Raw genomic sequence first — 14,263 nt, forward strand, 5'->3', positions numbered from 1 at the left:
ACAAGGGTATCCAGCCGCTGAGAGCTTTGCTCACCCAAAACACCCTTAAATTGAGTATTTAGGGGAGCCCTCGGCACCAGAGGAGATCCTGATGACCTACAAAGGAAGGACACGAAGAGCCTCAAAAGCAGAAGACTGAAGAGCGTACCTGACTTGGCCCCAGCCCTGCTGTCCTGTCTGCCGCCCTATGTCGGACCTTTGCCAAAGGTGACTCTTCCTGCAGCTATGTGCCTCTAAAACTTGGGGGGACTGCCTGCCTTCAGTAAAGACCAAGCCCTCCAGAAGAACAGTGGGACTGTTCTGTGCATCCTGCAGAAACTCCAAAATAAGACTGAGGTCTCTGGAACCCCAGAGTTGAAGTGGGCCATCAGTGTCGACAAGGTCCCCAGCCCATCAGAGCTCGAGTCCATTGAGTTTTCACCCCTCGTGGGCTACTAGACGTCACCTGCAGCCTCTGTACGCAGGCCCCATCGACCACAACTGCTCTCAGTAACAAAACCCAACTCCTAAAGTCTCCTCTGCATCAGTCGCTCCCGGACCATGGAGAAGAGAACCCCAGGTGTCCCTATGTCCCTGAGCATCGCAGGACTTGATTCAAGCCGACTCGCCTTCCAGCCAGAGCCTGCAGCCTCTTTTCGCTGTGACTGATCTCCATAGAAACCTATCGGGCTCCCGATGCTGTTTTGCGCCCTGCACCTGATCGCCCTTGTGCTGCTGGTGATGTACTGCTGGTGCTGTCTTGGACCTTGCCCACCACTCTTAACTCCTGGAGATTGGTCTTGTGAGTTGCTGTACTATACCGGTTTGAAGAATGTGTTTATCCTTCCATAGAATAACATTACAGAATTCACAAATTGCACTGTCCACTTTTTTACAGTGAAAATAATTTATATTTAAAAAAGTACGATTTTTCTCTGATGTCTAAACATATATAAAGATACTTGCTATTTTTATAATTTGGTGTGGGTTCTCTCTTTGAGTTGTGCGTCCTGTATTAATCATTGTGTGTATTTGCACTCTAATGTGTTACGCCTAAGGCTGCTCGACCACACTACCCCCAAATAGCACTCTTTGGAATTGCATAGCAAGCCCCTGTCCACTCATAAGAGAACCACTGGATTCCTCACACAGTAAATTAGATTTTTGATATAACACATAAAGACCCAGCTTTCTAAGGGACTGAGATTACTAGATTCTTTCTCATTCGAGGTCACCACGCGGACCATAGACACCCACGTTGGAAGGCCCTTTAAAGGGCGGTCCTTCAGAGCCTAGAGTAAAAGTTAAAAAGCATTCAAATCCATCAAAATGCATAGTAGTAGTAGTTGTGCATGTTTCTTGTAAACAAATAGTCTGGTAATTAAGCATTTGGCAGTCCAAAAAGGCAATTTTAGTAGTAAAGCTTGCTACATTTCAGGATATCATAAAAATAAGTATGGGAAAAAGTCACTCCGTCCAGCAGCAGGTGCTGATGGAGGCGTGGTAAACTGGTGGTCTGTGCTGGCAAGGATTGTGGATCATCCTCCACATTACCAAGCTTAGTCAGGCTATGCAGGCCAAACACATTCGATTGCGGTAAATTGGTGGTAAGCTATTGGGACCCATCTAAATCCCAAGATTCAACAGAACCAGATAATCGATGATGGTAACATATTAACAGAGCTCCTTTTACAAGATCTTGTAAGCACCTCTGTGATTAGGTGTGGGGGCATCTGCTGTTCAAGAGAATGTGTAGCTTGTAACGAGTAAATTGCCTGATATTATGTTACGGTGTGGATGCAGAAATCTGCCCTCCTTTCTTGGAGGTTCGTAGGTTGAGGGGTGACTTTTCAGATTCACAGTGTGTCCAGTGCGCGCACAAGGTGCAGAAGAATATCCTCTGAATATTATAGTAGAAAAAACGTAAGCAGCTCCTTCAAACTTCTGGATTCATTGTCCAAACATTTAAAACCGGACCTCCGATGGGAACAGGTTCCAGACATACAGGCACATAAAGATAGAGTAAGGAATGGTGATAGATGGACCAGGATTCCGGTCACAGAAGTGCTGCATGAACTGGATTGGAAGAGGCACAACCTCTTGGTACAGTGCACGAAGGGTTTCCACTGACAGGAAAAGGCTGAGCAATAGAATGAAACCATAACAGTTTGAGCTGCATCCACGAGGAAACGTGCATCGTTTGATGGGCCTTTTAGGCTTCAAGCCTTTGGGTGTTCTGTTGTAATGGATTAAAACATGGTGCAGACTGACCACAGCAGGATAGAAGGCGAAGTTGATATTGCTGGGATTCATCAGCAAGCATTTACCTTACTAAGCCATCTTGCTGGGGAATAACTGCATCTTCCTTTTGTTCTAGTTGGGCCTAGCACAGTGATCCGCACTGAGGCTGTGACGCGTACAAGATTGCATGTAGAGGCCTGCTGGATGATCGGCTTAGCACAAAAGCTTCTGATCTCGTTAGTTACAAGACTTTGATTACCCCTGACTGTTGGCAGGTTATAGAATATTTCTGAAAGGCAATTTTTTGGTACATTGAGAAAAACATGCGTTTGATCTCTGTGCCTAGAAGAATGATTTTCAAATATTGTAAACTACTCTTGTCAGTTTTACATAACTGGAAAATGCAAAGCATATGATTGTATAATCACCCACAAATTGCGAGTCGAACGTGACAGCGAAGCAATTTTTCTCTTTCTACAGCGTTTACAATATCTGTGTCCACTGTGAAGCTGCTTTGATCATACCTTTGAAACCCTTGATACCTTGCTTTTTGAGAGTAGATTGTATTGGTATGTCCCTTTTCGTGCATCCGCCACTAGTTGGCCCTTTGTGATTGGACAACTCGGAAGATTTCTGCAGGCGCTTTGGTGGTTTGAACAAGTAGAAAGAACAATGTTATTGAAGCGCAGAGATGTTGCAGTATTTTGACCCATTACAAATACTGCAGCAGCCAAGTTTAGAATATTAACTCCTCTCTTCCACAACCAATGATTGTAGGAGACAGTCAAAAGTAAACACCTATGTAGTATATTTGTTGTGTAGCCCATTCAAAGCGGTGTGCTGCTACCTTTCACAAACCTCATCTTCCATTCATTCAAAGATCAGGATGTGCTCCTGATGCGGCTTCAATCATATAGCACAATCGCAGCTGAAGAAAGAGGCCTGGATTATAATAGCTACATCTTTCTTAAGTGGATGTCTAGAAGGTGGTGGTTAAAGATTTAAGCTGAGGTTTTTGCTCATCTTGACATCACACTCCCTCATGATGCCAAGGTTAGCCACCGCAGCACCCGCGTCATCTCCCATAAAGTGTGTCCCCTGGTCATGTCGCATGTAAAGTTAAATACCTAAATACCAAAAGAAATGGGCAAACTCAATTGTTTTGGAATGAAAGTGCACACACAAATCTCAGACCGCTCCTTAATTTATGGTTACTAGCACCTGGTTTGTTGCTAGTCCTCGGGCTTCAAATAAAAGCGCAGGGGATTGTTGAGCTATTGCTTTGACTGAGTTATCATCCAGTAGTTCCCAAAAGCATTTAAAAAGGAAATAGAATGCTGAGGCATAGCCAAGTCTCTACTTGTATACCTGCGTGGTCTGCTTGCTGACTGTGGTAAGTGTTTGGAAGTCCTATTAATTTAACACATTGAATGACCAGCTAAAGCCAGCCCCCTGACGTTAACCGCATGCGTGCGGGCGGAATTCCGCTCGTACGCGGAGATTTTTAAAAGCGCATGTTACGTGACGAGCTGGGCTCGTCATCAGCGTACCAGGAGGCTACCTCATGACGAGCCCAGCTCGTCATCAGCGTGGAGGGGGTTAAAGAGAACTAGGGCAGCAGCCGGAGCTTCTAGTTCCCTCGACTTTATTCTCCATGTGTGTCTGCAAAAGTATAATATAGGACTTTGTAAGTGGAAGTACATTTATTTGTTCATTCATCCTTTGGTTTTGCCTTTCAGATTTCAAGGGAAACTCCTCTGGACGTTGTAAGTGTGTGTGCATTTACTTTTGCTTGTTAAAACTGTCTACTTGTATACAGCTAATGTTTAATTAGTTTAGATAGTTAGTTTTGGGCTCGGAAATATTTGAATTTGCCTTATCAATGTCCACACATGAGCAGAAGGTTTTATCTTTGCGCTGCTCCTTTTGTCAGTGGCATTTCTAATCACTTACTATCCATGTCATTACATGGACACAAACATCAAAATGCTTTCTGTGACAGTCTTTCACCCTACACTGTGATCACTATATAAGCACCGATAGTGTTGTGATTTTACCTTCCATGTTGCAATGCTTTTATCCTTCAGAAAAATCAGTGCACAGGCTGATCGCAGCTTGCATTTCCATCACCTTGGCGTGTTCAGCCGAAACCCAGCGGTTTTAGCCTTGCACAGATCTTCATTTAGCACCTTATTTAACATCTCTTTAACCCATGTTGATCTGCCATTCACATTGTGCTCGAGTTAGCCAGCTGTTGGCCCATTCACTTTGTTTTCATTTGCTGGGTTCTTGATGAGGCAAGCATGTCTGCAGCCATGCTTAGTTTCCAGCTCACAGAGTCCTGGGTGCTACCTTTCTCCTTCTGCCACTCTTGAAATCCACCTGAGCCCTGTGTGGATTGGGAACTGTAACATAGGCATTGGCAACTCTGTGCAGGTGTTGTACTTCTCAAACCAGAAACCTAGACTGGTGCACATCCATCTTTGTCTCGGGGATGTCCTAGGGAGACAAGATGGCTCCAGAGAGTGGTGCGGCTAGTGTTCACTCTGTTGCCCCTCACAGTAGGTTTACTAATATGCCCAATTATAGTGCTCCTAGGATTGTTCTTAGCAGGGCTGCTGATCCCATTGCATAGACCAAGGACTGTGCATTGCACTCTTGGCAGGCTCAGAGTCCACTGATGGTGCTGTGACGTTCCAATCTGTGAATCTAAATAGTTGAAAATTAGTGTTGGTTTAATAACTGATCAGGGAGTTAGGAATATCAAGGACTGCTGTCTTCCGAGACTTTTCAACTATGCCCACTTAGCATCCTCTTAGAGACTCAACAGTGGCCAGTTTAGGGCCACTGTTGTGAGTTTATTTACTGTCTCAAAGTTATGTTTTTTAAACGGTGGCCCTTGGTCAAATGGCAAAGCTTGCCACTAGTTTGCAAATAAGTCTAATTAATAGGTTTTACTTCAAAAACATGTGAAGCTTGGTAGTGAACCAGATGTCCAAGGTTTGAGCAAAGATGATTTCATATCAATGTGATGACCCTCTATTCTAAGTGATTTGGTGTGTGCTAATAATATTATTCAAAATTGTTTTTCTCAGAAATAATAGTCTTTTGAGACTTTGAATAAAATAGATAGGGAACACCTCATGGTACTGCATGACCTAATCAACAGTCAACTTAGATTACACTGCTCCAGGATAGCCGGTTAGTTATAAATATCAGACCGAAACATGTGGAATAATTCCTGTTGTAAATGTATTCAGTATTGGTATAAGTGTTCTGAAAAACTATACTTTGGGAATAGACCCTCATGTTTCAAAGAAATCAGTGCATCCTTCTAATGCAGACCATCCCTGTTACAAATCGGTTAATTGAACTTGAAAGGAACAATTACCTTTTTTGTGTTTTGACTGCGTTTGTCAGCTCATGGAGACATCCGGGACAGACATGCTGAATGAAGCGGACACCAGAACGCCCCTCAGCCCATTGCACTTAGCTGTAAGTAGTGGTATATTCTTGTAATGCAGTTTGCTTGGTTGAACCACTGTGTGCTTCTGGCTGTGATGCTGGAAGCTTGTGGCTGCATTTGTTGGTTGTGTTTGGCTGTACTGTTGCATTATTTTGGCTTCCCTGATATGCGCCTGTGGTAACCCGTAATGTGCTTACCATGATCTAGTTGTGAAACTGCTACTGTTTCGATGTTCCATAACAGCAAAGGCTCTTGATTCTGCTTTGTGACACCTGTACGTGTAAAGGATTAACAAAATCATTCGGCTCCTAATCCTATAGAAAGACTCAAAACAAAATTAAACTTCAGGATAGTGATCCTAGGACCAACCCATAAAGCTTATGAAAGATGTGAACCTTGTCCTGGTGATGTGCTATTTTAAGGACTTTAATCTAGATGAGTTGTTTGCAAAAAGATGGACAGTCCGTTAGGGACAAATATTTTGGAAAGAAGCCATGCCTTTATAAACAGTGTGTACATTGACAATGTTACATTTGAAAAAGAAGTACTATAAGGAAACATGTAGCATTGCACTATCCTTTCAAACAACTGTGTTTTAGAAAAGAACTGTGAATAGCACATAATGCAGTCACATCATGTGGGACGACCAACAAAAATCTGTTCAAAATTGAGGGGAGGCAAAGCTTACCATGGACCAAGGAAATGACCATTCTCTTCAGGGGATCTCCGGTGATGATATGCACTCAATAGTGCCGCCCACATGCGGATCACTGAGCATTTCTTTAAAATATATCTTCTTTCGTGGTCCATTTTCACCTTTCTTCCGGAAGGCCAAATCTGGTAATATTTTTGCAGCCTATAAAATTGGCTATATATAGAAAAGTTACTAGAAAATGAGTAATGTTTTCTGAAAAAGAAACTTATTTGCAAACCTTTTATAAAGAAAATGAAGTTAACGGAATTAGGACAATGTGGCCATACAGGCTACAGTTTTTTTAATGTGAAAACTGACACTGCATCTATAAGGGCCCACAGCCATCCATTATCCCATCATGCTTATCCAGTAGCAGTTACCTCCGTTCTATTTTTCTGGCTCTGGTGACTGGGAGAAGATTCAGCTGCACAAACAGCATGAGGGCGCTATCTGAAGAAGCAGGATAATTGCACAGTGAGAAAACGGCCAGCTCACTACGAGTGTTTTACCCCTTCTCTAAGGACTCCACGAAAGGGAGATCCAAAAAGAGACATCAACCTGAAAAACAGTAATTCTCCCATTCCGCAACAAGGGCTTCATTGTTGAGTCAAGGTTGTGTCAACATATTTGCCAATGAGGGCTGGGCCAAAAGACACTCGACGGTGTGACTTAGACCATGATGTCGAAGCACCCATCGACGCTGAGAAACACTGGTCAACGTTTTAGACGCACCATGACGTCATAGCACCCATCAACGCTGAGACACACATAGACGTTGAGAGACACTGGTTCTTCTTTTTCAATATGCGAATCTGCCAATTAGGTAAGAAAGATGAGGGTGAGAAGGTTGCCTGCAGCATGGAACTCAAATACTCCAGAGCATATTCACTAGTTATGCCATCATTCTGGGTGGTCACACCAGATTCTCCAGCTCCTGCTTTGCAGCCTTCACCTCCACAACCCCAAGTTTCTCTATCGACTTATCCACCTCTTCCTTCTGCTACTTCTCCTCCTCCTCTGGTAGAGCGTTGGTCGAACCCTCCATCATCACCTATGGCACCAGGGAGATATAAATCTTTGCCTAGACCCTTATATCCTCAAAGATGAAGAGCGAGATCAAGACATCACTCTTGTTGCTCAAGATAAACGTATTTTCCAGATATTCCTCTAGGCATAGACATTGGTTTAGAACATGCTCCTACTCATCTACATTTATCAACATTCACTGACCCAAAAAGGTTTTCGCCCCCCTTGACTAACTCCCCTCCAGCAAGAATCTCCCCAGTTTACGTTAGCAAACCAGGTGCTCATCCGGGAGCTAACAAACTTAATATCCCTCTGCCAGCACTTACAGGCCACCACATTTGTGATTTTGAGAGACACCATCATTCATCCTCAAGGCACTACTTCCATTTATTTCCAGGCCTGTTGGAGGCGGCAATAGAATTCTTCCACACGACTATTGCAGCTAAGGCTGCGTCATCCAGGCTACAAAAACGAGTACAGGCCTCCTAATCCAGATCATCTTTTTCTTCGTTCGGATCTTCTTCCTGACTCTGTAGTGGTCTTGACAGCAAAAGCACAAGCGCCAAGAAACCGGTTGGTGTATGTCTGCTTTAGAAGGACTTCTAACATTACAGGGATTCATGCCACAACTCCCTGATCTACTTTCCACCAGACGAGGAAAGCAGAAAACTGGATTCTGCAGAATGGAAAATGCGAGCTACAGTGGCTACCATCATAAAGCCGGCAAGTGCTACTGCTCTTCTGAGCAGAGATGACAGATCCTATCGGACTCCTTTCAGGAATTTCTTAAGCTTTCAGAAGATCACAGAGAAGACTTTGTTGAAATGTTGAATGATATCATGATGCTGTTCAGTCAAGCTATCAGTGTGGCTGCAGACTCGTCTCTGTTGCCTGTCATTTTTTGACTTTAAGAAGATATTCTTGACCAATGGCCCTCAACCTAGAATCTCAACAACGGATCCGAAATTTGCTTTTCTCTGGCATAACTTTATTTGGAAGTCATGCTGATGATGAAATGGCCTGTATGAAAGCCAACATTCAGACCTTAAAAGCTGTTGGTCAGGAGTAAAGAAGGAGCATAAGAAACAACCTTACAGACCTTATGAAAGGCGATGCTACCCACAGTGGGTTCAGACCCTGGTGTTCTCACAGTCACCAACCGCAGCATCATAGGCCTTTTCCACTAACAAAAGGCTCCAACCAAAAGGTAGAGGTGGTCACCAGTCTGCTACAGCAGGTACACTTCCTGCAAGGACAAAGCAATGATTCTCTACTTAACCCTCTTCCGGTATGCACTCTGGGTAGGAGGGGGGAGTTCCATCACAAAAGACACATGGATTCTGAATATTGTTCAGAAAGGCTACTGTCTCCGCTTCACCAATCCTCCGTCAGCTATACCATCAAAGAAGTTTCCACACATCTGGAGAGGCATCAATAAAAGGTGGATTTGCTCCTGTAAAATAGGAGGTTGTACCTCCTTTCTCAGAAAGGAATGGGAATTTATTTATTGTGTTGGTAAAAAAGAAAGGCCTGTTGAACTAATTCAGACCAATTCTGGATCTAAAACTGGCAAACAAATGGATATGAAGGAAACATTCAGGATGCTAGTATTTCATCAAGTCTACCTGTACATCCATCGAGGGGATGGGCTATGCTCCATAGATCTTCAATGTTCATACTTCCAAAAACCAAGAAATACTGCAAGTTCCCGAGATTAGTGGTTGGCAGCAATCACTCATACTACAAAGTTCTTCCATTAAGATGGATAAAGCTGTTCTCCTGCGCGCTGATAGGTGGTCTCCTGTGTCTGTGCGCGGGTATCATTCCGCTGTGGAAGTGATTAGCTGAGCCACATCTAACCACCACCCATTCGCATTGATGACCGTTCCTTTGTTTCCACACCTTCAGACACCGATCCAGATTTTTTCCTTGGTCTTTCAGCCCACTGACTTTACCAAGATATGCCACTGTGCAAGGGAAACGTTCACCACCCTAAGGGAAAAGGGTTCAAACTGTGCAGGGCACTGTTGCAAACAGATGTCTAACACTCTCACAAAGTATGCTTATGGCTTTACAAAGTATGCTTATGGTGTCTGTGGTCGGAGCATGACTCCATGGCCTGAGACAGCTGTTCCCAAATAAACCCGAAGGCCATACGGGACCATGAGGACAAACTTTACATCACCAAACACTAGAACACTACACAATGCAACTGGTCGTAGTCAAAATAACGGTGCCTCTCCCGCGGCAGATCATAGTCTTGGTCGAAGTCTTTGGGTAAGTCTCAAAAAGAAAACATAAGTGGAAGCAGGAATTTTCTACTTCCAATCACTTTCGGCTCTAAAGAAGGCATCAGTGTGCCTCCCTGTCTCACTTCAGAGCTCCGTCCAAGTCTTGTCCTGGACTCTGTGTTGCCAGGTCCATCTGTGACATTGCAGCAAATAGAAGCCTTCTGAGCAGCCATGCTGTCCATTTTCAGCAGTTTTCTGGCTCCCTCTTGTGTGCCTAAGGGCCCCAGGGATCCACAACTCCTTCAGTCAGACTTCTGCTGGCACTTCCGTTCTCTGCACCTTCCGTGCTCCTTGAGCTCATATCTGGTTCAGAACAGACACTGCACAGATTCCCTATGTAGAGACGCAGATCTTGATGCTGGAGTGGGATGTTCAGCCCATAGTGCTAACTGACTCCAAGCAGAATCCACCGCCACTGAGTTGGAGTCCGGCTCCCACTGGCATGCTGCCACCAGATCATCTTTCAGAGTCCAATACTTTACCCTTCCCGAGTGGTAGTGCCCACATTTTACACTGGCCCTGACTTAGACAATGGCTATTGAAATGAAGTGGGAGACTGTGTTCCCCAGTATGAGGAAAACTGGTATGAAGAATTTCAGGTTGCCATTGGTCTGGATACTTCTCTAGACACTAGACTTGGATCTCCTTCTCGTCCTGCCACGGAGGAAAGCACCTCCTTCGCAGTTATGAGAAGGGCAGCATATGTCCTAGACCTGCAGCTACCCACTATGGAGTTGAAGTCTAAAGTGGTAACTGTGGTACTTCAACAAGCAATTTGTTGAGGCACACTCCTTTTTATGTGGCATAATGACATAAATATTGTTTTTCTAAATTTTATAATGGGTTCCTGGGTTCGACAAGGTAAATGTTTTTTTTTTTATGGACTTGGAAGTTAAACTTGCTTATTTGCAAAAAGGGTACACCATTATTTTAGGTGGGGATTGTAATGCTAAATTGGTGCGGACACTGCTGAAAGACTACCACAACTTGGGTGCCAACATTGGCCTAGGGCACAACTCCCTATAAAGAGAACGGGAGAGGCCTAGCACTCTCCAACTGATTTAGGTATTTGATCAGGTTAATGTGAATGAAGCCTGCAACCCCAATTACTTGCACAAATCCACCTTTGAGAGGGGCAAATAGTCATTTGTTATCAATTACATTTTTGTTACTTGAGAATTATTGGCTAGTGTTGCAGGGGCATAAATTGTTCCCAGTACAGAGTGACAATAATCCTGTTAAGTTTAGATCTGTGCTTATCTAGGAGGATGGTGGGAGTCAAGAACATGGCATTGCTCATTAACTGAGTCCCAGGACCTGCGTTTGGCATGGAGAAATGCTGATATGAACACCTTTTTGGCTAATTGTGTTTGAATCATTTGCCCCTGGTGACCAGCTGCCTTATTCCATCGGCCACCTACAGCGCGAGGGCACACATTTGTCCAGCTGAATTTGGGTGTTAATAGAATGCTGTTGAAGCCCAGTAGACCCTAGTGACTAGAAACCAAATGGTTTAATCAGCCCTGTAGGAAGGCATCAATATCGCTCTGAGTCCCTAACGGAGTTACCCAGGGATCTGTGTAAAATACAAAGATGTAGAACCGAGTGTAAGGCAGCACTACAGAACAAGGAACTTAAGATGAATCTTGGGGCAAACTGATATGGGAATGTAGGGCTTTCTGGCTGGATGCAATCAAGATTTGGTCTGTATGTTCTAAGCCCTACTGTTGTCACCACCTTCGGTCCGGAAGCTTGGGTCGACCACTTTAAGGAGCAAAATAAGGTGCTTGGGCGTCTCCTGGTGTCCCACCTGCATGCTCTAACTTTATTGCACATCAGGCGCTTGGGATGGAGTATGCAGAGGATGCCATGAAGGTGACGCCCTTGTTTTTGTGGTGTTCTATTTGGGCTAATTCACGTTTCTTTAAATAGAGATCAATAATTAGTGTCTTGCATGTGAGAGGGGCATGAAAATCCCCTGGTTTGATTGTATCAAAACTTGACAAATGAAGCTGGGTAGCCCATCCCCTGTCAATAACCCTTCCACCATGCAAAAACTGATATACCCCCTCTCTGGAGCCTTACCTAGAGTGGATTGATGGCTCCTGGGACAGGCTACTGCTCACTACGTTCAGAATGGGATTTTTTAGGTGGCTCCATGGTGTTCCGCTTGGCCAATTTGAACCCTCAAACGTCTTGTTTTATCCATATGATGAATCCTCCCCACAAAGCCTTTTGCATTTTACTTTGTTTTGTATACTTTTCATCAACCTTAAAAAAAAAAAAACGTTCCAATTATCTGAAAGCTTGGGATTAGAACCTCTGGATTAGCCCTTGTGTATCTGCAACAACTATATCCCCCATGTAACTGCGTTAACATTTGTTCTTTTTTTTTATGTGCAGTCAGTAGAAGCAAATCACTAATGTTTAACTGTACAGTCTTATTTAATGATGGAAGCTATGTGCACTTGAATGAACTCATTTTGTAATCTTGGCACTATGCGCTGCACCTTTATATCCGCCTGTTATGAAAGATAAGTGTGTAATGTATTGTTACAGGACCAATTCATAGATTTGCTGAGTATTGTTCGCTGCTATTTTTACCTAAATTGCATTTTAACTCAAATAAATAGATATATTTATATATATTTAAACACATTTATATAGATGAGATATTTTTATATATATGATCTATTTCCCAAAAGCGATGAATTGTGTTTTTTTGTGTGATTTTATGGTCACATTTGTGCCTGAAATAAAGTGAATTTGACTCCAAGCAGAAACCCAGCGACCAAGATTGAGCCTGGTTCCCACCGGCATGCATCCAATAGATAGTCTTTCAGAGTCTGATACTTTGACCTTTCCGGGTTCTAGGGCCCAAATTATACACTGGTTCTGACTCAGAAAATGGCTATTGTGATGAAGGAGGCGACTATGTTCCCCAGTATGATGAGGAAAACTGGTATGAAGAATTTCAGGATACCAATAGTCTGGATATCTATCCCAGATTCTGGATGTTTATCTCTTCTGGTCCTGCCACTGAGCAAAGCGCCTCCTTTGCAGTTATGAGAAGGGCGGTAGAAGTTCTACAGCTACCTACTATGGATTTGAAGTCTGAAGTGTTAACTAAGGTACTTTAACCTGGTCAGGCCCCTACAGAGCACAGGTTACAATTTAATGAGGCAAACGAGAATTCCCTTTAGGGCATATGGCTGAAACAATGTTCAGGACAGCCTGTTGATGGGCAGGTCATTTGTTGTTCTCGTCTTTCACTTGGTCATCCAGCATTTCTTACACAACCTCAGGTGCCGGAGAGCTTGGTGATGCAGGCATTCACAAGCAAAGTAAATCCCAATGCTTTCCCTTCCACTCCGCCGGATTGTGAATCTAAAAGAATGGAGACATTTGGAAAATAGATTTGTTTTCCTCTACTAGCCTTGTCCTGAAGTCTGTGAATGGCAGCTGCCTTCTAGGCCACGACTCTCATGCCCTTTAGATGCCGTTTTGATCCACCCTTTGGGAGACCGAGGTGGCAAGTGTTCACTTCAGACAAGTGATCCTCCAAATTTGTCCATCAGAGCTCCACCTACTCCTTTCTTTCTACTCCACTTCATCTTTCACCCCCATCTGTGCTTCTAAGAGGTGACCAACTTTGCGATATGCAGCTGGAAGCTAAGGCTCTTTTGGCCTAATAGGTAATAGCTATAGTTCCAGCTTCTAAAGTAGGAGCTTGGTGTTACTCCTGCTATTTCCTTGTGCCGACTGAGGCTTTCATCCTATTTTGGATTTGAGCCCTCTCGATGCCTTCCTCTGAAAAGATTAATTAAAAATGCTCACAGTAATCCAGATCCTGTATCTCCTAGAACACTGAGAATGGGTGGTGGGGTTGGGCCTGCATGTCGTTATTTCCTTATACCTGTCCTGCAGGCCCACAGGCACTACTTGCTGTTTTGGATGGGCAGTATAATTTTCAGGTTACAATACTCCCTGTTAGACTCACTGTGTCCTTGGGTGTTCACGGACGAGGTCACCGCACTCATTCGGAGGTCGGAATGCCAGCCTTCCTGTACTTCGACTGGCTGTTAAAGGCAGACTTGAGCTAGGAAGTAGTCCACCACCTCCACAGGATGGTAATCCTAACATTGTGGGGTTCAAATTCAGCGTGCCAAAGTCATACTGGACTCCTTCACAGAGGTGCTAGTTCATTAGGGTTGTTCTTGATCTGGTATCGCTTTGTGCCTTTCCCCCGGTACAAGAGTCCAGGAAAATTCAGCCTAGGGTTCCAATGTTTCAGTTCTTGGCCCCAGTTCAGATGGCTCTGAGGCTCATCCATAACAGTTGGCCATACCAGGTGGCGGATGGTCCGAAGGCCAAACCTACCATGTGGCATGTTGCGGGCTCTGCAGTGCGACCTCCAATCCCATTGGGCAAAATATCAGGGTAACCTGTCCAATTGTATTTAGATTTTGAAGGAGCCTGCAAAAGATCTGCAGCATTGGCTACTAACACCCAATTGAGTCTGTAGCAGACCCATCTTCTTACCCCACCCAGAGCCGCTATAGGTCA

The 14,263-nt window shown here is 44.0% G+C and overlaps 1 protein-coding gene across 2 annotated transcripts in view; it reads left to right on the top strand.

Moving 5' to 3' along the window:
* The window catches only part of ANKRD28 (ankyrin repeat domain 28), a 549,582-nt gene that overhangs the window by 447,600 nt on the left and 87,719 nt on the right, over positions 1 to 14,263 (top strand). For both annotated transcript variants that reach the window (XM_078664027.1, XM_078664028.1), the window contains exons 16-17: positions 3,960 to 3,986; positions 5,641 to 5,715. In XM_078664027.1, coding sequence (XP_078520153.1) covers positions 3,960 to 3,986; positions 5,641 to 5,715 — 102 coding nt within the window. The remainder of the gene's footprint in view (positions 1 to 3,959; positions 3,987 to 5,640; positions 5,716 to 14,263) is intronic.

The sequence above is a fragment of the Lissotriton helveticus genome, chromosome 10 (genome assembly GCF_964261635.1).
Source record: "Lissotriton helveticus chromosome 10, aLisHel1.1, whole genome shotgun sequence".
Classification (NCBI taxonomy): domain Eukaryota; kingdom Metazoa; phylum Chordata; class Amphibia; order Caudata; family Salamandridae; genus Lissotriton; species Lissotriton helveticus.